General features: G+C 37.2%; 1 protein-coding gene across 1 annotated transcript; it reads left to right on the forward strand.

The window, feature by feature from the left end:
* Positions 1 to 1,535: 1,535 nt before the first annotated feature.
* Positions 1,536 to 23,949, forward strand: shtn2 (shootin 2). Its single transcript, XM_038270355.1, has 17 exons — positions 1,536 to 1,691; positions 3,110 to 3,159; positions 3,514 to 3,574; positions 6,118 to 6,212; positions 6,317 to 6,509; positions 8,790 to 8,887; positions 9,220 to 9,301; positions 12,901 to 12,995; positions 18,690 to 18,842; positions 18,937 to 19,081; positions 20,895 to 21,027; positions 22,037 to 22,092; positions 22,236 to 22,333; positions 22,431 to 22,451; positions 22,560 to 22,613; positions 22,701 to 22,851; positions 23,671 to 23,949. The coding sequence occupies exons 1-17, from the start codon at positions 1,658 to 1,660 to the stop codon at positions 23,865 to 23,867; spliced, it is 1,716 nt and encodes a 571-aa protein (XP_038126283.1). The 5' UTR covers positions 1,536 to 1,657; the 3' UTR covers positions 23,868 to 23,949.
* The last annotated feature ends 2,812 nt before the right edge of the window (positions 23,950 to 26,761 follow it).

Genomic DNA, 26,761 nt, shown 5'->3' on the forward strand with positions numbered 1-26,761 from the left:
TAAGAAAAAAATGACTTATTTAGATTTCGATTTCTTCCAGTGTAGCTTTTCAGTATTAATGAGGAATTTATGGTGTAAGGCATTTGTTAATGACACAACCATGCATTACATATGAAAGTAATTACAGATTAATAGCTTCACTAATGTAAATACAAACAGCTGCACAACGGAAATAAAGGTGCAACAGATTAATGGTTACATATTACCTTTTAAGAAAAGAAACAGCTAGAAAAGATCTGTTTAGGACATGGAAATATAACAACATTTTTAGGTTGTGATTGGCATTTGAAAATGAAATACCAGGTCAGACTTTAAAAGGTTATTATGTGGTTAGGGGTATAACATTTTTATCTTTTTCTTATAGAATACTCCAAAATGATCAGTTTGTTCATTCTAAGAACTGATGTTTTTTTTTCTTTCTTTTTTTGCAGCTAGAAATCTGTGTCTAAGGTGTGTTAGGGATCTATTTCTAGAAAAAATAAATAAAAATAACTAAAACAAGTATGATTAATTGCAGTAAAAAAAAATTATATCATTTATCGAGTTGGTCCTGTTATGAAGAATTATGTGTCCAATTTATTAGATTAATTATATTATATATTTGATATATATATTTAATTAACAATTTGAACAAAATGAAACAAAATATTTTTGATGATCAACTCTTAAATTTGTCTTCCAAAAAGAACCCACTTATAAATGCCATTCTTTAGTGTTCTAATCTCCATCCAGACAGATACATTAGACTCATCGACAGCAATAACCAAGCTACATCATATTAGGTAAATTTACAGCAAACGGTACTTAACCTGGACTGTTGATGCTATTAGAAATCAACTCCTGCAGGGCAGTGAAATAAATAAAACAGGAGCGAGGGATCAGGAATTTGAAGCATTTAAATTATTCACAGCGCAGGAATGTGTGTCATCAGCATCATCGGTGCCACCAGTTCTTGTCATCTGCTGACTTCTCATCCAAAAATATGGCTCCTATGATGGGTGCCTCATGCTTCACAGGTCATGAACTCCGGTGCGGATGCTAATAGAGCAGTGAAAGCGGCCTTTGCTTTGCTCCGGCTGCTTGAGTGACACTGATCCTGCGGCAGGGAGACAGAACCGTCCCTAAGAGGTCTAATGCACCAAGCAGCTACAGCTTTCTTTTTCTACTTTCTGAAACTGGTGGTAATTGCAACAGACTATGCAAAAAAAAAAAAGAGTAAAAATCCAATTACTCAATTAAAAATATGACTAGTGGACTAAACGGTAAGATTTTCATGAAATAAGTATGTTTGCACATGCCTTGAATAGGAACGTTAAATCATCTGCTAATGGAATAAGAGATTTGAACTCAAAAGCAGTAAAAGCAATTTTATATAATTGTCTTAGTTTAGGTTGAAATATATTTATTACATTGGCAGAGAATTTTATGCACATATTTCACAAAAGTTTAACTTTTTTTAGATACATTTTTGCAAGTTAGGCTTAAGTTCCTCATTTTTGTATTTTGGCTGTGGGGGAGGGTTAAGTCAGGAATACCGCCTGGTAGTTTCAATATAAACTGGCTGCTTGTTTAAGGCTGCTTGAAGACAGGCTTTATTTCTGTTGGATTGAGAAGATTCACAATTTTTTTTGTTTATTTATCTCTTGCATAAACAAAGATGTCGGTACAGGACGAAGACAGCACGCTCGCAGGTAAGGATAAATATAAAAGCAAAGTCTTGCTTAAATATTTTTTAATATATTAATATAAAGTTCCTTTAGCTTTTGAAGTTTTGGTTCACCTGGGAAAACTGATATACCCAAGGAGCACTAAATGTTTCAGTTTTGAGCAGCTGGTTTATGAACATATTCTGTCTTTAAATAAACATGCTGGAGTGCTTTATAGTCACCCATCTGCCAAGAAAAACTTTCCCAAAGATTTTTTTAACACCTTATAAAATTCTAAAATGTTTGCCAGCTATTGTTGCTGGCATTTTTTCCACATCTTCCTGTTCTAAAATAAGAAGGGTAGTTAACTTTATAAAAAATTAAAGGCTACAAAAACATCTTGTTTCAAAAAATGACAATAAGTCAATGAGAAAATGAGGTTAGATAGTAGATGTTATTGCAAAGATCAATCTCCAAAGCTTTCTTTCTCAGTTTTCTGTTTAAAGTTTTAAACATCAGTTTTATCATCTAGCAAAGTCCCAAAATCAGAGTTTCTTATTTTATTGAACTACCATTTAAATTACAATGAATCCTTTGATAATAAATTATACAAAAAGTATAATTTCAGTAAGAAACTCATTTTTTAGATTCATATAAAAAAAACATTTAAGCTATCAGAACAAGTTTACCAACTTCCATATAAAAAGTGTTTTTTGTATTAAGTCATTCTCAGGGTATAAAGACATCTAGTGTTACAATCCATCAACCTGGGAAGGATCATTGTAATTTCCATTATTTTAAACTAATTCAAATGATGCATGAGTGAAATTTGCTCAAAGGAATACAAAAAGAAAAAACAGAGCTTAACAATGAGAGTCAGGAATGAACTGAGAGAAAGAATAGAAATGATTATAGGTTGCTCCAGGGTTTTTACAGGGAAAAAAGTGTCTAAGCACAACTTGTAAAAGATGCATCTGAATTAACCGCATGACTTTTGGACCTTTCTGATCAAGGAGACCAAATGAAACATGTTTTTTATTCTACTGCTTTAATATATAATGTGGTTATGAAATGGAACCAAGATATTCTCCTTTCTTGATTATCTTAAACATCCCATATATATACAGTATATATATATATATTCTGCAGTATTTCATTAACAAAGCTGCAAGGGCAAGGTCTCAGGCTCTTGAACATGCTGCAACGAGGGATTGACTTTTCCTTGTCATTGGGTCCAACGTGACAGAAATCGAAACATGCTTTTGAGTCCTTTCTTTGATTTCACTTCCTTTATTTATCTTGCCATAAAGCATGGAGAACTTCCCTTTCCCGTTATGCCTAAGAGACAGGAGAAGCTTTAGTGTATCTACAGATTAAAAAGCTGTTTCTCTTTCAAATGCAACAAATGGTTTCCGGATCTGTTTGCTGTCTGAAAATGAGGAATGATTTGTTTCTGCTTGCAGACTCCGATGAGGAAAGTTGCTCATCTTCTGAAGATTGGACAGATATTCAGGTACTGCTGTAACAATGTATATTAGAGACAATCAGCAGCACATTGGGGGGAAAAGATGCACCCTCCTCAAATATGTGAAATGGGTTGACGCCTGAATTTCTACTGTGTTTTTAACAAATACCCTAGTGGAATTTAAAACAGCATCTAAATAGAAGGGAAAAGATGAGGCTAAATTGCAGAATCAAAGAACACTACAGAGTCCATGTTTGCAGTCTTGATTACATTAATAACAGCAAAATCATTTCTGCGTCTCAGGTGGAGCCTTAAAAATTGTGAATAGAAATGAGCAGCATCAATTTGATGTGAGCGGATTGATGTGTTTTCTTTGCTCTCTTTCTCTGATTTGATTGTTAGTGGGAGATCCTGGAGAAGCAGAGAGATGAAGCCAATCAGAGACTGACCGAGCTGGAGGAAGGTGAGAATTTACAGCAGTTTATGATCCTCTCATGTTTGTTTCCACTGATGGAGGTGTGCCACATAAACACAAAGACAGAATAGCATGCTATTACTGCAGAAACACGGATTCATTGATATATGCTTATTAATACTGTGCTTTCTGCTTTTAGCCCAATGTGGGTTCATCTTTATGTATACATACATATATATTTATAATAGATTACTCAAATTTACAGTGTCTTAAGAATGTATAATATAGTTATTAAAATATATTAAATCCTCACATATGTTTTTATTATATTACACAAAGTGTTACATAACTGTGTTGTGATTGGAAAATAATGCTTGATTTTCAATAAACAGAGACGTGAGGCTCCAATACTTTGTAGGAACATTTCTTTACACAATATAGCGGCTGCAATTTATTTGTACTTCTCTTTGCAAAATAGCTAAAGCTCTGATTGATTGGAAAGTTAAAATCTACAACCATGATTTTTTAAAGTCTTGGCTCCAATTTTGTTGTTGATTTAGGTCTAAACTTTTGTCTAATGGAAATGCTTTGTACGTTAAATATCCCATACTGTCAAGATGTGTGGAGGTTTGTAGTGAACCCAAACGCAGAGACGAAGGAACCTGAGGTCGCTTCTTGCAGATATAATGAGACTGGTGGCAACAGAAGCATAAATCCAATCAACAACAAGCAACTCAGGAACCAAAACAGTCAGACACTCAGGAGAATGCATGCAGGTGATCGAGAAGAGAATCCAGCAATGAAGAACTGCAGGGAATATAAGGGAGAGTGGAGTAATTAGCTAATTGGGAGCAGGTGTGGACAGAAGCGGCTAAGGGGGGAGGAGTGGGGCAAAAAACAGTAAACAAAGCTTAACTAAAACTAGAAACAACTTAAATGAAGCTAAAGGGGAATAAGATCATGACTAGAAAATAAAGAATGACCAAGGGGAAGCTAGAGGATAAGGGTAGGGACCGAAGTTAATTTAAGATAAATATCATAGAATTGTTAACAGCAAACATAAAATACCATAAACCAAACCCTAACAGAAAACCCAAAGTGAAAACCTAAACAGAATCAAAAACCCAGAGCAGCATGTCACGACACACAGCAGCTCTGGATGAATATTTGCTTTTCTTGTCCACCACAGTCACATGTCTCTTTCTTAGACTATCTGGGTTCCTTCCGTATTATTCTGTACTTAGCTCAATCCATCCTGCCATCAGTACCAGACAGTTTCTCTCTCACTGCCGGGAAAAGGAATATCCTTAGTATGATATATATATATATATATATATATATATATACATATATATATATATATATATATATATATATATATATATATATATATATATATATATATAGTAATATGTGTATATTTGTATATTATTTTGTGTGGTTTGTGTTATATATATAAATAAAAATGTTTGTATATCTGAAGCGTGTAACAAAAGTAATTCCCTCTGGGATTATTAAAGTATGTCTGATTCTGATGATGTTTCCACCACTGTCTTATTTTGATCATGGTGTCCTCGGTTGTCGGTTTTCCCTTACAGATAATGTTTCATGTGAGCGTTAATAACTTTATCTTTGGTTTCATCTGGCCAGTCCTCTGTCTTTCACACCTTTGCGTTGTTCCCACATGGCTTATGATGACCTACTGACAACTTGTCAAGGCTTGATGTTAGCAACAGCCTCCTTCCTTTGAAAAAAAAGCCAAATTGCTGGAGTGAATGCACTGGGAAAAAAAAAGATCTAAAAGTAATTAACAGCATCTTAAAATAAGTGTATTAGCCCTTAATTTAAGCAGATAACTAATATGATCTGCAAATTGATTATTTTATTCCTTGAATTAAGAGAATAATTTTTTGCACTTGAAATAATTTTTTTTAAATTCTAAATATGAATCCTCTTATTCCGTTGAAAAAATTGTCTTACCCACTTAAAAGAAGGGCGAAATATACTTAGTGCAAGAGACATGACTCTACTTACTGCATTTCATTTTTGATTTGTGACTAATTCATAAAGAAACTGAAAACAAACTTTTGTTTCACTTTCACCAATCTATCTATCTCTTCTTTTGGTTTTCCTCTTTTACAGTTTTAATTATGCTTTATTATTAAAGTATCAAAAACCTGTAGGCTTGTGTTGGGGAATCATGGCTATTTCAACAAATCAGCCCTCAGTGGCTGATGCCTTGTATATCTTTTTGTGTCCCCTCTGTTGAATACACCTGAATAAAATAAATATGGATGTGATTCAGCATTTTTATTCTGCTCTATTGATGCAGGGACACGTCTAAGACATGCCAGACACTCTTTCTCGAATAAGCCAGCTCTGGTTCCTCGCGTTAAAACACAGGTTTTCGTTAAAAAAAAACTTTAAATCTAATAGAATGTATGAATACTTGTGAGGCACTGTGGATCGGTCAGTATCATGCAAAATGTTTAAAATGAGCTAAGTCCAATTTTTTTATAATTTAAATGTTTCTGCTTCTTCAGTTTTGGAACATTAATGACTGAAAAATCTATTTTTTCCCCCTTAATCAGTTTCGAATCACCTCCTGAAGGAGATGAATATGTTGGAGATCCAATTCCAGGTGGAACGCTCCTGTAGGGAGAACGCTGAAGCTTTGGCTCTCGAAGTAACTCTTTGTTTCACTGTCTTTATTTCTAGAAATCTATTCAAACTAATAGTATCAAGCTGCATCATTCTTCACATCTCACCATCATATCCTCTGTTGCACAGGTTACCAAAGAGAACAAAGCTCTGAAAAGGAAGAGCCAAATGCTGATGCCACTGATCTCCAACCTGCCAGAGGACCTGATTACTGTGACCTTTGACCCAGAGACTGAACCAGTGGTTGAGGGCGATGTGGTTGATTGTGGGGAAAGTAAGAGCGAGGACAACTTACTGCTTGAAAGTCAAGCTAAGATCACAGGTTAGTTGCTCGAGCCTTGATTTAATGTGGTTCACAGTTAAAGCACTTCTGTTTCTTTCTAAAAAGCGACTGTAGACAATTTAAAACCCTCTGATTGAATCTGGGTATTATTAAAAAAAACTAAATTAGCTAAAGAGAAAAGACATCTGCAGCTTTAATGATTGACTGCAAATTAAGGCTCTGTTCAGAATCAATATTCAGCAAAGCACAGATGTTTTTTTATGCATTTCCCTCTATTGTTAACATAAAAGTAGAAAACATTGTTAAACAGCTGAATTTTAAATACATATATGTTTGTGATTGAGTTGTTATATTGAGGAAGGATGTCCAGTGTGACCCTTCATTTTCCTGCTTCATTAGTTTCTATGTGGCCGCTGTATGAGTCAGACATGTTGATCTCACAATCCTCTATGCAAAGTGTTACATCAAAGATATCGCAGTGTTACTCTGCTGTTATTACAGCCAGTCAAAATGGCTTAAAACTTTTATTAACTTAGACAAATCTATCAACACAAGATCGTTTCACTCTCATTATTTAGTACAATAGGACTTGCATGTTAGACTGAGAAAGACATAAAAAAATCTAAAACACATTTGATTTTACCACAAATAAAAGTGAATAAACAAATAAAATCCTCCACTTTTAAAAATAAAACAGTGGGAGTCATGGGTGAAGTCAACATGTTGAGTACTCAGCTCAAATTCAGATGCAAACGCCGGTTTTGTGTATTGCTATGCAATGTTCTACAAACCTTGTGTATATTAAATAACTTTACGGTCGAATTAAATAAAAAATTAAGGTGTTAAGTAACATTAGCTGTTATGCATCATTTACAATATTATTGCATTAGCAAATTCTCTTGTCTGTTGTTGCTTTAATGTAAACATAAGAACATGATTCCTGAATGTGTTTAATCAGAGTGATATTTAGTAAAACTTTAGGATAAATTGAGTATTTTTGAATTGAATAGATTAAATTGAAGGTTTTGTCTCATTTTTCTCAGGGTTATAATTTGTTGTCTTGCTAATAACGATAAATTATCAGATTGTGGGGAGGTTGTTAGAGGACCCAAATGCAGAGACAGAGGCTGAGGTGGTTTCTTTCAGATTTAATAAGGGATGATGGCAACAGAAGCATAAATCCGATAGAGGAACACAGGAACTAGAAAAAAGGTGAAAACATAAATTAAGGGAAACCAGCAAACAGTAACTGCAGAGAAGGAGTATAAATGCCAAGCAGAACACAGAATGGAGTAATCAACAGATTGTGAGCAGGTGTGGATAGAAGGAACTAGAAGAGAGCTAGAGGGAAGTAGTCTGACACAAGGGGACAACACAGAGTTAACAAGAAATTCATAAGAATTCAAATAAAACCAGAAAACAACTAGAATGACACAAAATGGAAATGAAACCACCTAGGTAGAAAACACAGAATGACATGAATCTAAGTGTAAATGAAAACTCACAAACAAAACTTAAATAGAACCAAAACGTGCAGAATCATTACATAAATCACATGTAAGTAAAACAAGGACTCAAATCTTATAGCAGATTATTGTACTATGTGTACAATTAATGCTGAGAATACTTGTGCTAAGAGTAAGAGTAGCACTACTTCGTTATGTTTTTACTCCAGTAAAAGTAAAAAATTCCCTTTAAAGAAATTATTACAGATTTATCAACTTATTACACTAATCAAAACAACTGAATTAATGTTTTACAAAATTATCTAAAAATTGAAGAAATTATTAAGAGATGTTCAAAATATGGTAAAATAAATACCAGTATACAATGACCAGTAATTGCACAATAAAATGTGGGTTTAATGAGCACTCTTCAAAATAAATGTTTTGAGTTATAAAACTTACAAAATTGATAGTTACAGTATGTAGAACAGGTTAAATTACAGTAATTTGTTTAATGTATTTTAACTCAACCTCCATACTACATGTCCAACCAATAAGCCTAGAAGAATACACACAAGAATTTTTGACTCTTAATGGTGCATATCTGTTTAAATCAAGCTGATTTTCATTAAGTGAAGTTACCCACAATTGATGAACTAACCATGCATTATACACAAGACTAGTGATACTTTACTATATTTTAATTTTTTACTCAAGTAAAAAATGCAATGCTGTAAAACTACTTCTAAAAGTACCTCTTGAACCTACAAGAACGTATTAAATGTAACTAGTAACCACCCACCTTTTGAGACAAATAATGTATACATTGCTATGAGAAAATAATGGAGGACATCTGTCTCTGGGTTTGTGTTAGCACTACAGGAGTCGTTGGACGGCCTGCTGGCTGAGAAGCTACAGCTGGAGCTTCAGGTGGAGGAACTGACCAGAGAGCAGGCCCAGCTCAGAGAGCAGGTACTGTTAATAAATACCACTGTGTAACGGTGTTTGCATATGATTGTCTTTATGTAATGATGGGCTCTTTTAGCTGATAGGTCGCCATCTGTTTGGGACTGTCCCACATGGGGATAAAATTTGACCTCTGTATGAACATTTTATATCTTCAGTTTCACTATTAAAGGTTATGTAGATGCATCTTTAAAGAATAAGGTACTGAGTTGTGATTGCAAATTCATAAATAAAACAACCAAAGAAGTGTTTGAAATTTGTTTTTTGTGAACGATTTGAGACACAAAAGAGAGTGCAAGGTACTAAGAGAGCCTTAACAGTGAAGTTTTTTTTTTCAGCTCGTTGTGGAGGTTGAAGAGAAGGAGGCCATTCTGAGGACAATGAGCAAGCAGGCTAAGACCATGGGTAAAATCAAAAGAGGTAAAGTCCTCTTATTCATATCATGTCTCTAATCTTTGTCGTCTATTATTTGCAAAACATAAAGTCAGTGTATAATATGTCCTTAAAAAAATCACTGTGCTCTATAAAATGATAGAAATTAAATAAAGAAGACACTGGTAAAGTAAGAGTCTTAAACATCAAGCTCAGTCTCAGTCCTAATATTAGATAAAATTCAAAACTTTATCTAAAACCATGTGTGCCCGTGTTATTGCTAGAAACTGACAGGCTAGCATATTTCTGTTTTCAGGAATCATCATTAAGTATTTAGCAACTAATTGTGAAATAAAATAAGGAGCAAGGTCAAAAAGATGTTCATCATTTAAATCGCCAGGATCTGTAATTCACAGCTCGGTTTTGGCTTAAGAAATGGGGACTGGGATGCTTTTTAAATTTAAGTATTTTTTGCTTGGTTTTCCCACATTCATTCTTAAATGCTACAACGCAGATATTAAAGAAACCTAACCTGGTATTTTGTTTATGCAATCCCTCTGAAGTTGACTTTAAATGAATTTTTTTTAATCAATTTTAAGAGAAACTAAATTTAACAGAGCTAATTCTGACCCTTTTTCATTCCCCTTTTCTTTCTCACAAACAAGACATTGTGTATGTGTGTTTATAGGACGTAGCATTAGGAAAATTTGCAGTTTTTAATTGATTATTTACCATTTCTTCCCAGTCTGTTACACAACAGCTCTGTTGCAGGTCCTTTAAGATATTCCCCCTTTTAGATGAATAGAGGTGGGAGAGATGACAGCTAGGCAGGCTAATGTTAGCAACTATTTTGAATTGATGTTAATATAAGAGAATGACCATACGAAAAATAAACGAGACACTCTCAAACTTCAGGTTTTCTGGCGGGTTTTTATCGAAGCCAAACACCAACACACAAGTTTTAACTAAGTAAGGCAGGTGAGGTCTGTGTTTTAGGTTGTCCCCTTGGTTCTTTGGTGACCTCTAGAATAAGGTGACCAGAGTTCTGAAATCAAATCAGGGGACACATCCATAAAAAGATAAAAAGAAAGACATAATCAGAATTAAAATAGGAAACGGGGACAGTGATGCTTTCACCCTTTTTTTTTTTTTTTTTTTTTTTTACATATTTATTCATATTCAAACAACAAAAATCAAGTGTAATATCCAGGAATGTGCATTTCCCATTTCCTAAGATTTAAAATAAATCAATTGATAGTGTTTATTAGTGTCATCGAGTCATTGAGTATTCTCTGTATTCTTCCCTCTCCATCTTCTATTTGTAGCTGACTTGTACCTGCTCTCTGTTTTACTCTTCTAAGTAGATTTTTCTTCCGCTCTCATTCAATCTTCTTTCTATCAGACTCCTGTTCTTCTTTCTCTTCTATCAATCTTACACTAATTTAAAACAGACATAATACAACAAAAAAATTACAGCATAATTCTTATATATTCCCCAAAAACTAAAATTATTGGATGCACTTCAAAACACCATGAAGCAAATTTCTCATCTCGATCAAAATATTTATTTTATACTAAGAGGTTTAAAAGTTTCATTAAATCCAGTCACAACTTTCAAGAGTGCATCTCACAACTTCAAAAAAATTTATTATCTCAGGCATGGATGAAGAGATGCTGATTTTGGAGGTAGAGAACAAACCAATTTTGTACGGTCTTAATTATCCCTATTACAAAGACGCACAACAAAAAATAAATGTTTGGGCAGAAACGTGTGACGGATGCTAATGGTGAGTTTTAATTATTCATAAAATTAATATCCGCATGGTTTGCACCTATGAATTTAATAATAATAATAATAATAATAATAATAATAATAATAAAGTCGTGCATGCTCTCCTTGAGCCCCGAGGAAGTCGGAGCGGACCAAGATGGGAGGAACCTCGGAGGCTGTAGGCTTTCTGCGTGCAACATTCTTAAGCGCTCTTTCTACCGTAATAGCTGTCTGTCTACATGCAACATTTCCTCCTCATTCACAAAACTGTAAGATCTGGGACACTTCCGGAGACAGCTTTAGCCGGGGACAGGTGGTCCAAAACGGGGACTGTCCCTGGAAATCGGGGACATCTGGTCACCGTATTCTAGATTGAGGTGTTGCCCTCTTAGATTCATTTCAATGGCTGTCCACTCTTGGGAAGGTTCAACCTGTTTTCTCAATATACTGATAACCACACTCACTATAGTAGTAAATCTGTAGAAATAGCTTTCTAACCCTCTACTAGACTTTAAGGTGCCAATAAAATTGTTTCTCATCTAACCATCAATTTTTATCGAACTGGGCAGGATATGTTTTTTTTTAAGACCTTCCTACCGACTTCATTTTGTCTGGTTAAAGATATAGTGGACATTTTTCCAGAAATGTAGTTAAGAAAAACAAAAGTCACTTTTTGAATACATCTGCAGGACCATCCTGCTTGTTCTCGCACTCCTCAGGAGGAGCACTTAGCAACCATGGGGCTCTCTTCAGCGAGTGCAAGCCTTGTTTATCTTATGCATTGCTCTGTTTGCAGTCTGTACATGCAGTTCCAAGGCACAATCTCAATGAAACGAGGTATTTACATTACACCATTTTACATTTGCCAAGTGTTAATTTACCAAAGCTCATTGGATGTACAGTATATAAAGTAGAAGTGTGCATGGGCAGAAAGCGAAAGCTAAACAGGAACGAGCAAACACAATGGCGTTAAATGACAAACATTGGCATACGGGATGACCAGCAGATAAGATGATTTTAAGCAGAAATAAGATATCCACAATACTTTTAAATAATTTTATGTTTGTTAGCTTCAAAAGCTTTTTACCCACTGTAAACAAAATCATAATTTGTTTGAAATTAAGACCTGACTTTCACACTAAAAGTCTTATGTTTATATTACTGTTTTTATATATGTATTTTTTTTTTACTTTTTTTCAAGGCTGCACTTAAAAAAAAATTAAATTGTCCAGAGAGCTGTTCTAAAAGAAATTTCTTTTTGTTTTACACTTGTGTAAACAAAATGACAAATACATCTGTCTAAGTCTAATAGTCTGTGTTTATGTGGTGATGGGTAGAATAATTTCAGTACAAAAATTATAGCAACTTTGGTTAAAAACATATCCTCTCACGTTCACACTTGTTGTTTGGTACCTTACAAAGTTTACCACAGCATGTACATGCATATGAATGATAGATATAATAATTTGCACAGGGTAACATCAAGTAACTACAGCTGCATTTCGATGTCTTCATAGGTCATCTTAGCTTCTTTCACCTTGTCATCAACGTCAAAGATGACTGATGAACTTGGAGGAGTGTCTTATCTTTAAGGCCTGGTCTAACCAATTGACTCAGGCAAACCAGCACAAGCACAGGATCTAAGGTGCTGAAACAACTGAGGCAGAAAATGAGAAGTGAACAGGGCACCACAAGGTCACAAGAACTGAAATAAATAGTCAATACGCTCCTTCAAAGTTAGATTTAAAGGGGAAATTTATCCTTTGTACTAAACAGTTTAATTTCTTGGGGTGGGATAACCAGGATGAATGTCATGAATTGGTGTTCCTGTGTTCATGCTCAGTTTTTCTCATTTCTTTCTCCTGTGCATGCCTAGTCTCCCAGCTTGTCACCGAGGAGTTCACAGAGATGTCTCAGAAGCTGGAGCTGGAGCAGGGCCTGCGGCAACATGCCGAAGTCTTCGCCCACCAGGTGTGTCTGTGTGTCTGTGTGTGTGTTTTCATCTTCACGCAGAAATATTTCTGTCACACATTTGCACCTGGGGACGCTGAGGGTGACAGGTCGTGCCACAGGAAGGCAGAGGGGGTGTTGCCGCTGACCTTCGGGTGGCCGCGGTGAGAAAAGGGACAGAGATACGTGTATACTATAACACACTGCCTTGGTGTCAGAGTATAACAGAGGTGACAGGTCAACAGAGGTGGTGGGTGCAGGGTGGGGGGGCTCTCCATTTTCACACCAACCATCAGATTTCTGCTCTCTAAACAAGGCTTGGCATCCACACAAACACACATAAAAAACACACAAATAGAGAAAACATCAATTCTCTTGAAATCCCAAACAAACACACACACTGAGCACAGTTTTTCTTATCCCAGCTGCTCCTTTAATAAAGGCTTTTTTTTTTCTTTCAAAACATCTCTTTCCCCTTCCCCTCCCATTTTGCCCCTCCCCTCCCCATAATTAGCGCTCATCACTGCTGCTGGAGGAGAATAGCGGCCTTTAAGCACAACCTGTCTTCGCCTGACACCTTTATGTTTTGGCGAGCATATAGCAATTGTCGTCTTTGTGAGCCGTGTCCTCCATTTACCGGACAGGCACACAATGGGCTGCCTTGCAGGGGTCCTTACCTGTGAAAGGGACCCCCAACTCCTTACACAATTCAGCCCCTTTACTCTCAGTTCAGGGTAAAAGACCCCCTCCCTGTGCTGAATGCCTCTTGTATGCACTGCTATTTGTCTGTTTTCATGTGTTTTGAAAACAACAACCATTCACACCTCCTCCCCGCCATGCGTGGTGGTATAATGATGTGGATCCTCAAAACAGGAAACAATTTGGAGCTTTTTTGTGTGTGTGTGTGTGTGTGTGTGTGTGTCTTTGTCTCTTTGTGTTGGGGTGTGTGTGTACGTATGAAATAACTGTGCTAATTGCTGTGTGAAAATTGCTCTCCTCTGAAGGGGGACCAAAGATCGGAGTGGTGCAATTTGCAACGTAAAGACTAGCACGTTGCTGATGGAGACCTCACCAAATCTGCAGCTTCAGTTTGTTCTCATGCTAAAAACGCAGAAATGAAAACCCTTTTCTCCGCACACTTCCTGTTTTTCAATTATGTACTTATAAAAATGGTCACTTAACTGATTGGAGTGACAGCGAGTGGATGTGTTTAGTTCCGTTTTTTATGCGCTTGGTCTCCATACGTTGGTTTTGTTGCTTTTAACAACTTTTAAACCATCACTGAATGATATATATTTAATTTTAAGAACAGTTTCAATTACTAACCAAAGAAAGAGAATAGAAAGAAACAAAGGGAAACAGAATTTTAAGGAGAAAGTTTTTTAATTTCAAAAAAATGTATTGAACCATTTTTTTCTGGCCAGTAATTAGCTAGTAATAATAAAAAAATTATTTGGCACATTCTTTAAAACCAAAATGTGATCCCAATAAAAACTAGTGTTGTAACGATACTGATAATAGTATCGGGCGGGGCCCTGATCCAGCACTAAAATGATGGTATCAGTATAGGTGAGTACCAACAAATAGGTCACCGATACCAATAGCCAAAGTTTATTCAACTATTATCGCCCATTCCAGGTAGGCCATAAAAAGTTCTACTGGATTCAGTTTGTATTAGTCTTTTTCCTGCTTCACAAAGGTAGGCAGCAGCTGGACAATGCCTTGATGGCAATTATTTTACATTCCAGTAGTATGCAGTTCTTCATATATACACACACACATCAATTTCAAACAGATGGTATCGTTACAGTAACGATATCGGCCAATACTGCACAGCCAGGTATCGGGTATCGATATCGGGGCCAAAATATGGCATCGATGCAACACTACAAAGAACCCAACCAGTCAATGACAGCATTAAGTAATCGTATAAGAAATAAACAACTAATTTCTATATATAAGCATTAAAGAAACAAATTCTATGACATGCCATTGATAGTTCTATAAAAGAATCCCACTCTCTTTATACATTTGAAAAACCTTTTACGCTTAAAAACCCTGACTTTGGACACATTTTTTGGTCTGGTCCTGAATGCATGAAATATCTTAAATAACAATTATGAAAATCTGATTTGAGTGATAGTATGTTTACAGACGGATACATTTATTAGGCTCCATCTATAATATGATCTTGTTTGGTGGGGTTGGGTGGATGAGGGTAGGCTTTTGATTTCTGCCCTGTTTGTTGCTTTTTTTTGTTTGTTTGTTATGTGGCTCCTGTTGTAATTTCTGCTTTCCTTGTGATTCTGCTTTTGCTTTTACTATATTTACTTTTTTAGTATATTTGAATTGTGGGTCCCTGTCCTTAAGCATTGCGCTTCTTGGGATTCCCTTTTGAAAATTTACCTCAATGTCAACATAACTGAATGATGATTTAAACTGTCACATTTTAAAAATAAATAAATAGATAACAATGACATATATTATATAGTTGTTTTTTATTACTGGTTCTTAGCAATATACTAATATGTGTAACCTAAAGATTATCCAGACTCATGGTAGATTAACATTTGAAATTATTTAATTAATATCAGGGAGTTTATTTTTGATTGGAAGTTAGAGAGTTACATTTCAAAACTGTGTACTTTAAAACTCAACAACAATCTCTATTTTGAAAGGAGCCACCACTAATTCAGACTGCACATGTGCCAAGGTGTCTGCATGCAGGTAGTAAGGTTTGCTTAATCTGTTTGGCATTTCTCTAATGGTTGGTATGGCCACCCAAAGCAGATCATTTATTACAGTTTTTGTCGAGTTGGAAAAAACATGGCTTACCACACCGGTTTATTATCAACACATAATTTTTTTGTTTTTGTTAACGTCAATCCAAATTCAATAAAAATATTTTTAAGTCAGCTGTAAATCTAAAATAGTATTTAGAAATTCAGTTGAAAATCTAAAAATGTATTTTGCAACTCGTTTTCATAAATTACACTGAACAATTGGAATAAATTGAACAAAATGTGTAAAATTTTACTTGAAAACAGAGATGGATGTTAAAAGTATTAAAAACTATTTGGGAAAATGTCAAAATTTAGGGTTAGGGTTGAGTAAAGTTGATCAAAAAGTTCATTTATACCTTAATTTTCGTGAATTTTTTAAAAGACCTGCCTTCGCCAATTAAAAAAAATGCTCATGCGCAACCCTGTACCCACTCCCGAAAGGGAACGCCTATTAAACGTGTGCGAGAGCATGCACGAGCCCATTTCTCCTCGTGCACGCTCTGTTTAAAAGTTTCTGTTCTCATTGCTCATACAAGCTTACTGTATCCAAATGTCCACCCTATCCCCTAAATCCCTCAATCACTATATAGAGGGGGGGCTATATAGTGGACTTTATGGTGAACTCAGTTAACTGAGTTCACTTTATGGTGCAGGCGGTCTTTGTTATTAGTCGCCGCTGTCTGGTTAGGCTTAGGCTAGGTGAGCTCTCCTTTGCATATTCTGGGATATATCTGCCTCTTCTGAGGCCTTTCTTTTCTTATACACCACTTTAGACACTTTCTCTCTTAAAGGAATAGTACACCCAAAACATGATTAGCCTTGATTTTCTACTCATCCCCATGCTGAACAACACTCTGGAGTACTTTTTTGATATCTCAAATGCATCTGGAGATCTGGGAGGCTTCTTGCTGTCTGCTGACATTCAAATAATGGAGGTCTATGGTGACCGAGACAGAAAGGTCCGTAAAAGTCCACAAAAAACGTGTCAATATTCCTCCATACTGCTCGTCCAATGTATTCCAAGTGTCCTGAGTGGGTAGCATCCAGAATTTACTCGAAACGAAGTCATTTAGAATGTTTTTAGGGCATAAACAGTAGTGTATAGGATTTCCTGAAAGCGCGCACATGCGCGCTCACGACGCTACGGAAGCCGGCACACCAAACCAGCGCATTCAGCTCGGCAAAGAACTCATGCTCTTCCTCAACACTGAAGTCCTCAGACATTTTTCTTTCGTTGTTTCTTTCTTTGCACAGGTAAACAGCACATTTCTTCTTCTACGCTTGCATTATTGGCAGAGCAGACACTGAATGCGCACTTTCATCTGGTTGGTCTGCCGGCTTCCGTAGCGTCGTGAGCGCGCATGTGCGCGCTTTCAGGAAATCCTATACACTACTGTTTATGCTCTAAAAACATTCTAAATGACTTCGTTTCGAGTAAATTCTGGATGCTACCCACTCAGGACACTTGGAATACATTGGACGAGCAGTATGGAGGAATATTGACACGTTTTTTGTGGACTTTTATGGACCTTTCTGTCTCGGTCACCATAGACCTCCATTATTTGAATGTCAGCAGACAGCAAGAAGCCTCCCAGATCTCCAGATGTATTTGAGATATCAAAAAAGTACTCCAGAGTGTTGTTCAGCATGGGGGTGAGTAGAAAACGAAGGCTAATCATGTTTTGGGTGTACTATTCCTTTAAGATCTTTTCAAAGAAACCACAATGAGAAGGTGAGCTTCAATGACTGTCTGAAACCGTAGCTCATCACACATATATACCTGAAAGTGCGCATGCACAGAAAAAGAAAGGTAACGGAATGAGCACGTAGGACAGCCTTTCGTTAACATATCACCAGAATGACTGACAATTAGGAGTACCACTTATTTAGATGATCCACCCAGAAATAAAAGATCATCCTCTTTACCTTTAAGGTCCCTAAATGTTGATGTGTTATTTATATCATCTGCTTAGAATAACCATTGCATTTCCTAAAAAGTAGCTAAAGCACTGTTTCTGGGAAAGCAGTCATTGTTTCCTCATCAAAATCAGCCCTCCTAAGATGAAGCTAAGAAGCTATCAGTGAGGGTTACTACCACTGATGCTGGATCAATTTGGCATTAACTGCTTGCTATTAGCAAAGGTGACTAAAACATTAGAACATAAATACATAGCTCAAAGAAAAGCAGCACATCTTATCTCACATTGTAAATATTGGCCTGCAAATATTAATTAATTTTAAAGTACTTAATCAAACAGTGGTGACATGCACCAGATGGCCAAAAAAACTCAAAACAAAACTATATTGGATGGCTTAAATCTAAATTAGGTCACTATACCATTTAAAAAAAATATATATATATCTTATGACATTGGTTACTTTCTTCTAATTTGCCTTTAATGCCAGTTCAATGTGAGGACCACATTGCAGCAATATGTATTATGTATAGAGTATGTATAAAAGCACTTGACAGAATTTCTTTAAAAGAACAAGGGGTTTATTTGTGTTTTGATTTCTTAGCTATTAACTACAACTGGTGCATTCATCTGTCACAATTAACAGAGAGAAAACAATTTCTGAGTGAATTGAGGCAAAGCCAGAATTGTTTCCTCATAATGGAAGAACAATGATGCTTTGTCTCACAGGAAAACCATCTTGTTTACTTGTTTCTTCTCTATGCTGAAGCCGATGAGTAATGACGACCCACAAGTCATTGTTCAGTCAAACACATGGTTTGAAAACATTTTCCCTGCTTCGTGACAGCCTCCTGGGGAGAAAAATTTTACAACCAGCAATTCAGTTCCCTTCATTTCCCTCTAATGGTGGTTCATTGTAGCAGATGCATTTCTTTTCTATTTCCTTCAAAGCACTTGATTACACGGATTTGTTGAAAGTGTTAGAGGTGAATTCAGATTTTGGCTTGTCTCATCAGATGTTGGTGGAGCAGAAGGTGGCCCAGCTACCTAGTGTGATGGAGCCGTGTAGCTCGGAGGGAGATATGCACCTTCAGCTGCAGCAGGCGCTGAACCAAATCCACCAAATCCGCACAAGCCTGGGCAGCATTCAGCAGTACTACCAGGTCCAGGTGTGTGTGCAGGGACAAGTGCATAAATATGAATAAACGATGAACTTAGTTATGTTTTCATTCATACATCAGTTTGCTTTTTATTTGTGCAAAGGAAAAGGAGAATAAAGGTGCCGAGGTGGACAACAGTGAGCTGCAGGAGCTGAAAGAGAAGCTGAAAAAGAGTGAGGAGGAGAGGAAGACTTTGGAGAGTCAGCTGTCTCAGGCCAATGCATCAGTTACAGAGCTGAATGAAGAAGGTATCAACTGCTTGCAACATTACCGGCAACAATTACTTTCCGGACTATAAGCCGCTACTTTTTCCTCCTACGCTTTGAACCATGAAGCTTGTACGAAGGTGCAGGTTTTATGTAGATTTTTCGTAACCACCAGGTGGCGGAAGTCAGAGGAAATCAGAGAAGAGGCTAATTTCCATTTAAAGAAAGCACATGCTAGCAGCAGGCATGACGGAGAACAAATGTTCAGAATTCACACATTTATACATTTATTTTTTGCATTTTAAGCCGAGCATACACTGTGCGATATTTTCAGACGTTGCATACAGGTACAGCTCAAACTGTACAAGTTTAAAAGCTCAAAGTTCAAGATGCATGTTCTTCGACTGTGTGGCCTGATGCTCTGATGCAACCTTACAACGGCCGACTTAATTTTAAACCTGTTTGCTTTTTTTCCCGACCTTACGATTCCTGATCGGCAGGTGGTCATGTGAGGCTAATTACCCCTCGATAACCCCTGTACACTACACGACGTACAATGCGCGATGAGGATGACAGTCAGCCCGATCGAAAAATTGTTGCATGACAGCAAAATCGACCCAAAAAGTGCAAAAAATTCGTACAACGTAAGCCCGGCTTAAGCTGTCGAACCAATGAGGAGGCTGTGCTCAACTTCTGTAGAGTTGAAGTAAAAAGCTGACGAAGCCCCATCGTTCATTAGAAGCTTTTATTGCTCTCACCAATCAAGCTAACGAGAGCTACCTTTCTTCTCTGTCCCTACTCCAGGGCGAAGGTCTTCAACAGGGGGTTCACGGAGGTACTGAATGGGGGTCGTGAAAGTTTTGGTTGATTAGACTTTTTTTATATTTCCCCCCCTTCAATTTTTTCCACTAATTGAAATGTCTTTAAATACAAATTAAATGTATACAACACAGTATAATAAATGGATAAATGGAGGCAGAAGATATCTTTCAGTCATCAATGCTCAAATTCAGCGACACACAGGAGCTCTTTCAAGCTGTGCACCGTTTCATCCACAACACCTGTCCAATCAATGAGGAATCAGAATCAGAAATACTTTACTTTAATTACTTTCGTTACATTACTCCATATGTAATAGAGTGACTATAGGGCCGGTTTGATGTAAAACAATTTCATACAATATATATAATTAGGGGGTCCCCGCTCCATCCTTGGCCTGGAAAAAGTTGAAGACCCCTGGTCTAGGGGCTATATTTACTGTAGAGCTCTACCTACAGGTTTAGTGGGAGACAGTTCAGTAGATAGCGGCTTATAGCCCGATGTGGCTTGTAAATGTATATTTCCAATAAAATAACAAAAAAACAAAAAACTTATTCTATTTATTGTTTGGTCTTTGAGGCTCCAGTCACATGAATATTGGTGCTTTATTATATTGTGTCTTTATGAAACACAGACTTGCCTCCTTTAAAGAAGACTGTAAAACATCCATCCATCCATCCATCCATCCATCCATCCATCCATCCATCCATCCATCCATCCATCCATCCATCCATCCATCCATCCATCCATCCATCCATCCATCCATCCATCCATCCATCCATCCATCCATCCATCCATCCATCCATCCATCCATCCATCCAAATCATTACAGTTTTAACAGATTATAAAAAAGCAAATTGGAAAGACATTACGAAATACTTTGGCCAAAACATATTTCCATCTCTTGTCCCTTCACTGCATATTTAAATCTTAGTCCTATTGGACTGAAGGGTCTTCTTCTTCTACTTAATCTGTGATTTTGAACAGATGCTTCATGATATAAAAGGTCAATATCATTCTGTTGTCCTTCCTGTAGTGAAACGGCTACAGGAAACGATGAACAAGGAGGAGAAAGAGAATGAACTGAAGGAAGAGAGTAATGCTGCTCCACCACCCCCACCACCACCACCACCTCCACTGCCTCCACCCCAAGCTACTCCTGTTATCAAGTATGTTAATCTAAATTTAAAACCTCTCCCTTCCAATTCAATACATTAAAAAATGTTTTTCCCCCTTTAAAACCCTTAAAATGAGGAGATCCTCTACTTTTTTCAAGAGTAATTAGAATTTGGCTCTAGAACAAAGCCTACTGGGAGGGTTACCATAGTTGAGCAGTTGCATCCAGGCCTTTTCATCACTAACATGAATGTAAACTGTAAGAACCAGTGCATTTCTGGGAAAATAGTCACAAAATCCCCATCAAACACACTGCTTATCCCTGTGGAAAGCCTTCCAAGAAACATTAAAACTGTTATATAAGGATGGGCTGAAATCATGCTAAACCCTATGGATTAGTAATGGAATGTCATGGAAGTTCATATCTGTGAAGTAAGAAGGCGAATACTTTTGGCAACAGGGTGTGTTTGATAATCAGAATCAGAATTATTTTATTAATCCCTTGTGGGAAATAATTTTCTTGCAGTGCGACCATTAACAGAAGAGAGAAAAATTAGATTGGAAGTACAAAAAAGATATAAGAATAAAATAAGATAAGAAAGAATCAAATAAGATAAGGATAATAATAAAGTAAGATAAGGATCACAGTTTGTACAGATGAAAGTATTTATGATTTACAGTGCTGCTTAGTACCAAATTATAATTATTGCACATGATCGCGTTATTGCGCATATTGAAGTAATGAAAAAAAAAAAAATAACTAATGAGATGAAAGGACTGTCAGAGGGATGAATTATACAGTTTGATGGCCGCAGCCAGGAATGACTTCCTGTGGCGCTCTGTGGTGCAGCGTGATGAAATGAGTCTCTGACTGAAGGTGCTTCTGTTGGCGACCAGCACATCATGAAGGGGATGTGCAGAATTTTCCAGCATGGATGTTATCCTGGCCAACATTCTCCTCTCTGACACTTCTGACACTCCTGACACTCCTGTTTGTTTAAGTGCAGCAATGCATGGCAGTAAGGTTTCCACTCAACTGTCTTTCCCCTCATCTCTATATAGCTTACGGGACTTCATCAGGAGCAGGAAGCAAGGAGGCAGTGTCGTTGATACCAGCAGTGAGTTGTCATTTTTATGTACTCTATGATGTATTTCTAATATAAGGTAGAAAACACAGACTCAGTTTATCGTTTGATGCTAAAAGAGACATCTTGGTTGATCTTTTACATGATGCAACATGTGTCACATGAATTTCTTTTAGAGCCAGAGCCACTGAAGGACATAAAGGCAAAGGCAGTGGACGAGATGATGGACAGAATAAAGAAAGGTATTATCCTGAGGCCTGTACAAAAAATCCAGGTAAAAAGTGAATGCTTGTTTTATGCTTTAGATACTTAGATATGAAGCTTCTTTAAAGAGGACTAATTTTATTTAATTGTATCTTCTCTGCTCACAGGACGAAGACAGCTCATGGAGGGTTAGCAATGGAAAATATTTCCCTTTTATTATTACTATTATTTATTATCATTATTATTATTATTATTTATTAGTTTCTTTTTTTTCAAAATTCGATATCTTTTTCCAGGACCAGAGGAGTGAAAACAGGAAGTCAGCAGTCCTGGAATTAAAGGGAATGCTGGTAATACACAAAAGGCTTTCCTGATTCCTTCCGTGGTATTTTCTCTTTTGATTTTTGTCATATAATTTTTGCTCTTTCTTATTTTAGGACAACATTAAACGCCAGCACCTTCGCAGGGTTCCCTCCAAAAGGGGGATCGGCAGGAATGTTGGGCAGGCCGAGCTGCAGCTGGTCCTCCAGAGAAGAAGAAAAGCGATGGGAGAAAATCAGGACCATGTGTCCCCAGCTCAAACCTACGGTACAATGGCTTTTACTGTTCTCTATATATGAAATTATACACATTCTACCTTATTACCACCACTAAATACAGTAGATTGTATTTGGATAAATGAAAATCAGCACATGATATGAGGTGGAATAAAAAGAAACAGTTTATAAGTTTGAAAAGGTGTGGTAGGCTAAGAAAAATGGCAAAACTACAACATCTGCTGCAAGAATCCAAGATTAATGCTTACAAAGGTTCTTCATCCAAACAAACTATTCTTGAACTATTTTTCAAAGAAAGACAAGCAAAAAAAAAAAATCAGTCTGTAGAGTTCAAAGCTGGTGGTGATGCACCTCGAAGACCAGATTTATGTGAAGGGTAGTTGAAGGGAGCTGCATACAATGTGTGCCAATTTTTGTTGTTGTTGTTGTTTTGGCAAAAAAAATATAAAAGATATGTATTGCTTTCCTTTAGCTTTAGTTTCAGCTTCATTGTGTTGATCTGTGAGACAAAATCACATTAAAACAGATTGAGGTTTGTGGTCAGTAAATGACAAACTGTGAGAAAGTTAAAGGGATCCAACTGGATTTAAAGACATCGTATAATCCAGGCATGTTTTTAAATTATTTAATCCGCAGACGAGTAAAAGTATTTGACCTTTCAGAAAATAAGTACCATACACAAACACTCTTTATTTAAAAAGGTTAGAATCAAGAGCTCCTTGCACATCCCGGCTATGATACCTAAACCAGACCAAACCTCTTTATCCTAACACATCTGTTCCATTGCATCCTGTAGTTCTCATTCTTTGGATTCGTGCCTAACCTAAATATGTGCTGATCTCTTGGTTAGATCCCCAACCAGGGCGGCAGCGTGTCCCAGCAGCAGGTGACGGTCCCTGGGCTGGAGAGAGCAGCAGTGCACCTGTGCTCCGGAGGCTGAAACAAAACAGGGAGAAGAGAGATTCCCGCATCAGAGCATCAGCGCTGATCATCAACCACGGAGCCTTACAGCATCCTTTTGAGCAAATGCAAAAAACACCATCCTAATGCCTTAAATGCAGGTGCACTCTATTAACTAGGAACTACCGCTTTATTGTGGGTAATATGGAAATAAATATTTTTAAACATCTATTCCGTTTGGTTTATTTAAAGTCCAAAAAACTTTTCCACATATATTGATTATTAAAAAATCATATCTTTTAACCCTTAACCTGAGTTTTTCTGCAGCTCCATTTAATGGCAAGCATCTCTGTTTCTCGTGTTTCACCAGCTGTAGGTGACAGGACCTTTTTTTTTTTAATAGATAAAAGATGACCAGAGCCATTAAAACCCTTCTATGAATACCCTCACCGGGTGTCTCTTTCTTTCCAGAAGCGTGATCCGGCAGCAGAATACAGGCTGCCTCTTATTTTGACACATTGAGGCCGTCACACCCTGAGCCCAGAGGCGTCGCTGAGATAAGAGCCTCGGGTGAGGCGCGGCTTCCCTCCTGAAAGTTTTTAAATAAATGCGGCAGAACCCCTTTTGTTTTCTCACCTCCGCTCAGACGCTGCATATATGTCCGCATGGATGAATGAGCCCACACACCTTCGCCCCACGCCACCTATCTATTCGCCTATCTGCATCTGCTGAAAGCATTTGGAGGAAGGAGAAAATTACTCTCACCCTTTACTCTGACACCATTTTAGTGTCTTCTTCACACCGTTTCGCATTACATATTTACCTTATTTAACACTTTACCAGAAGGTTGGCCTTTTCACTCTCAGATATGCATTTTTTATTGTTTTGGTCCTTGGTCTTAAAAGTGTCAGCTTTTAAGGTGTAGAAAAGCATGCTACCTGCTTTTCTGTTATTGAATCTATATGAGTGTCTTTGGTGTGGGAATAAGCGTGTGTGAGACAGATCTGAAATCCTGAAAAAGCTTACCAACTTATATGCAAAATATGCAGAAATTAGGTAAATTCATGTTTCTTTTCCTCTTTTAACAAATATCACTGAATGATTTTCTCAAAATGTACCTTTCTCTTCAATAAAATAGTAAAAAAAACGTATATTTCCCCTAAAAAATAGTAATTACTTTAAATATTAATTTAAAGTAAATAGGTAAATAAAAATATAGTGTTCCTAATATCCTGCCTTTTCCCGCCTCCCTACCACTGAGCTGGCCTGTTTCCATCTGAATGTTCTGCCTGAACTCTCTGTGGACATCTGGAACATTGAACCGGCCTGCTCCTGTTCTCATCGGTATCCCTGACTGGGCTTCGGACTCCTGGACCTCTTCATTTTCCTGTCCCGATCTGTTTCCCTGATCTGGCTCGGAGTCCTGCTTGCCCCTCTGGGACTGCAGCATCAAGGACACTCTGGCAGCGTCTGCGGCATCTAGTTTGCAGCCCTCCGGTTGGATCCTACCGCGCTCTATGGAAATAGACTTAACTGTCAAACATGGTAGATGACTCCCATGGATAATCATCCTCCATCAGATTATCATGGTCACTTACCTATGTTTTTCTCCACCAGAGTTTCCAGTGAGGACTATTTTGAATTTTTCCACTGTCTGTCTGTACTGGGTCCTTCTCTCCTGCTTCCTGACAGATTATTTGGATAGAAAATCATTTGTTTTCCTCCATGGCACACAGTGTATCTGTAATCTTGCAGAATTTTTTGTGAGGCAAATAAAACCGATCAACTTTATAAAAGTCAGCAGCAATCAAACCTAAGTGCTGAACTTGTCTGATAAACAACTAATAGCTACAATGTCATGCAAAAACATCTTACACCCCTACAGATGAAGTTGGTGTTTCTCTTATTCCCCCCACCATTTAAATTGTGCAGGTTTTGGTTTATTTTCACTAACTACAACTGGGCTGGGTTGCAGTAATTAGACCTAGATATAGTTCTACAAAATAAACCAACAACAAGCCTTAATGATCAAGAAATCATCAAAATCATGAAGTATTCTAGCAGATTAAGGAAAGAAGCAGCACACTATAACTTCTAAAGAAAGTCAGAGCAGATGAGAAACAAACTATTGACATTTTTTTGCCTGGAAAGGGTAACAAAGCCATTTTTAAGGACTTGGGACTTGGGGGACCCACAGTGAGAGCCATTATCAACAAATGGAGAAAACAAGAAACATGGTGATCTTTCCCAGGAGTGGCTGAGCTGGAAAAAATACTTGCAGTACAGTAGGTCACAGAAGTACCAAAAATCTCATCTAAAGTATTTCAGGCTTCAATTAACCTCAGTCTTTATGGGTCAACAACAGGAAAGAGATGAAGAAGAGGCCGTGACAGACCCTTCACACTGAGCCTGGTTCTGTTGGAGGTGTCTGATCTAAAGATAGGTTTTTCCTTCAAACTGTCTCTACATGCAGCTCAGTTTAACAGCTGAAAGTCAACTGCACAGTGTGAGTTTTTAACCAATCAGTCTGAAATCAATTCCATTCAATTCAGCTTATTTATATCGCACCAACTCACAAAAAATGTCATCTCAAGGCACTTTACAGAGAAAATTCAACCAGATCATCCAGTCAAATAGATTGAAGGTTTTCTATCTAAGGAAACCAGCTGATTGCATCGACTCAATGACTCGAAGGCAAACCCTCAGACCAAGCATACTTGTAGCGACAGTGGAGAGGAAAACTCCCTTTTAACAGGAAGAAACCTCCATCAGAACCAGGTTCAGTGTGAGAGGCCAACTGCCGAGGCCCACTGGGGTTCAAGGAGACAGATGCAGCCATAGAAAAAGAAGCAGAGATACAAAAGGCAACTTTCAAGCAGCTCCACATGCGGCCCCGTCCAGAAACCACACATCCAGGGAGCCAGCTCCCATGTCAGAGGATGAAAGAGAGCACATACAGTTAGTCACACTGGTAACCCCATCAACAAAATCATTAACCTGTGAAGGGGTATAAATTTAACTTTTTCCCTCTGCAGCACTGC

This window comes from Cyprinodon tularosa, unplaced genomic scaffold (genome assembly GCF_016077235.1).
Source record: "Cyprinodon tularosa strain WSP-4 unplaced genomic scaffold, ASM1607723v1 ctg76, whole genome shotgun sequence".
NCBI lineage: Eukaryota > Metazoa > Chordata > Actinopteri > Cyprinodontiformes > Cyprinodontidae > Cyprinodon > Cyprinodon tularosa.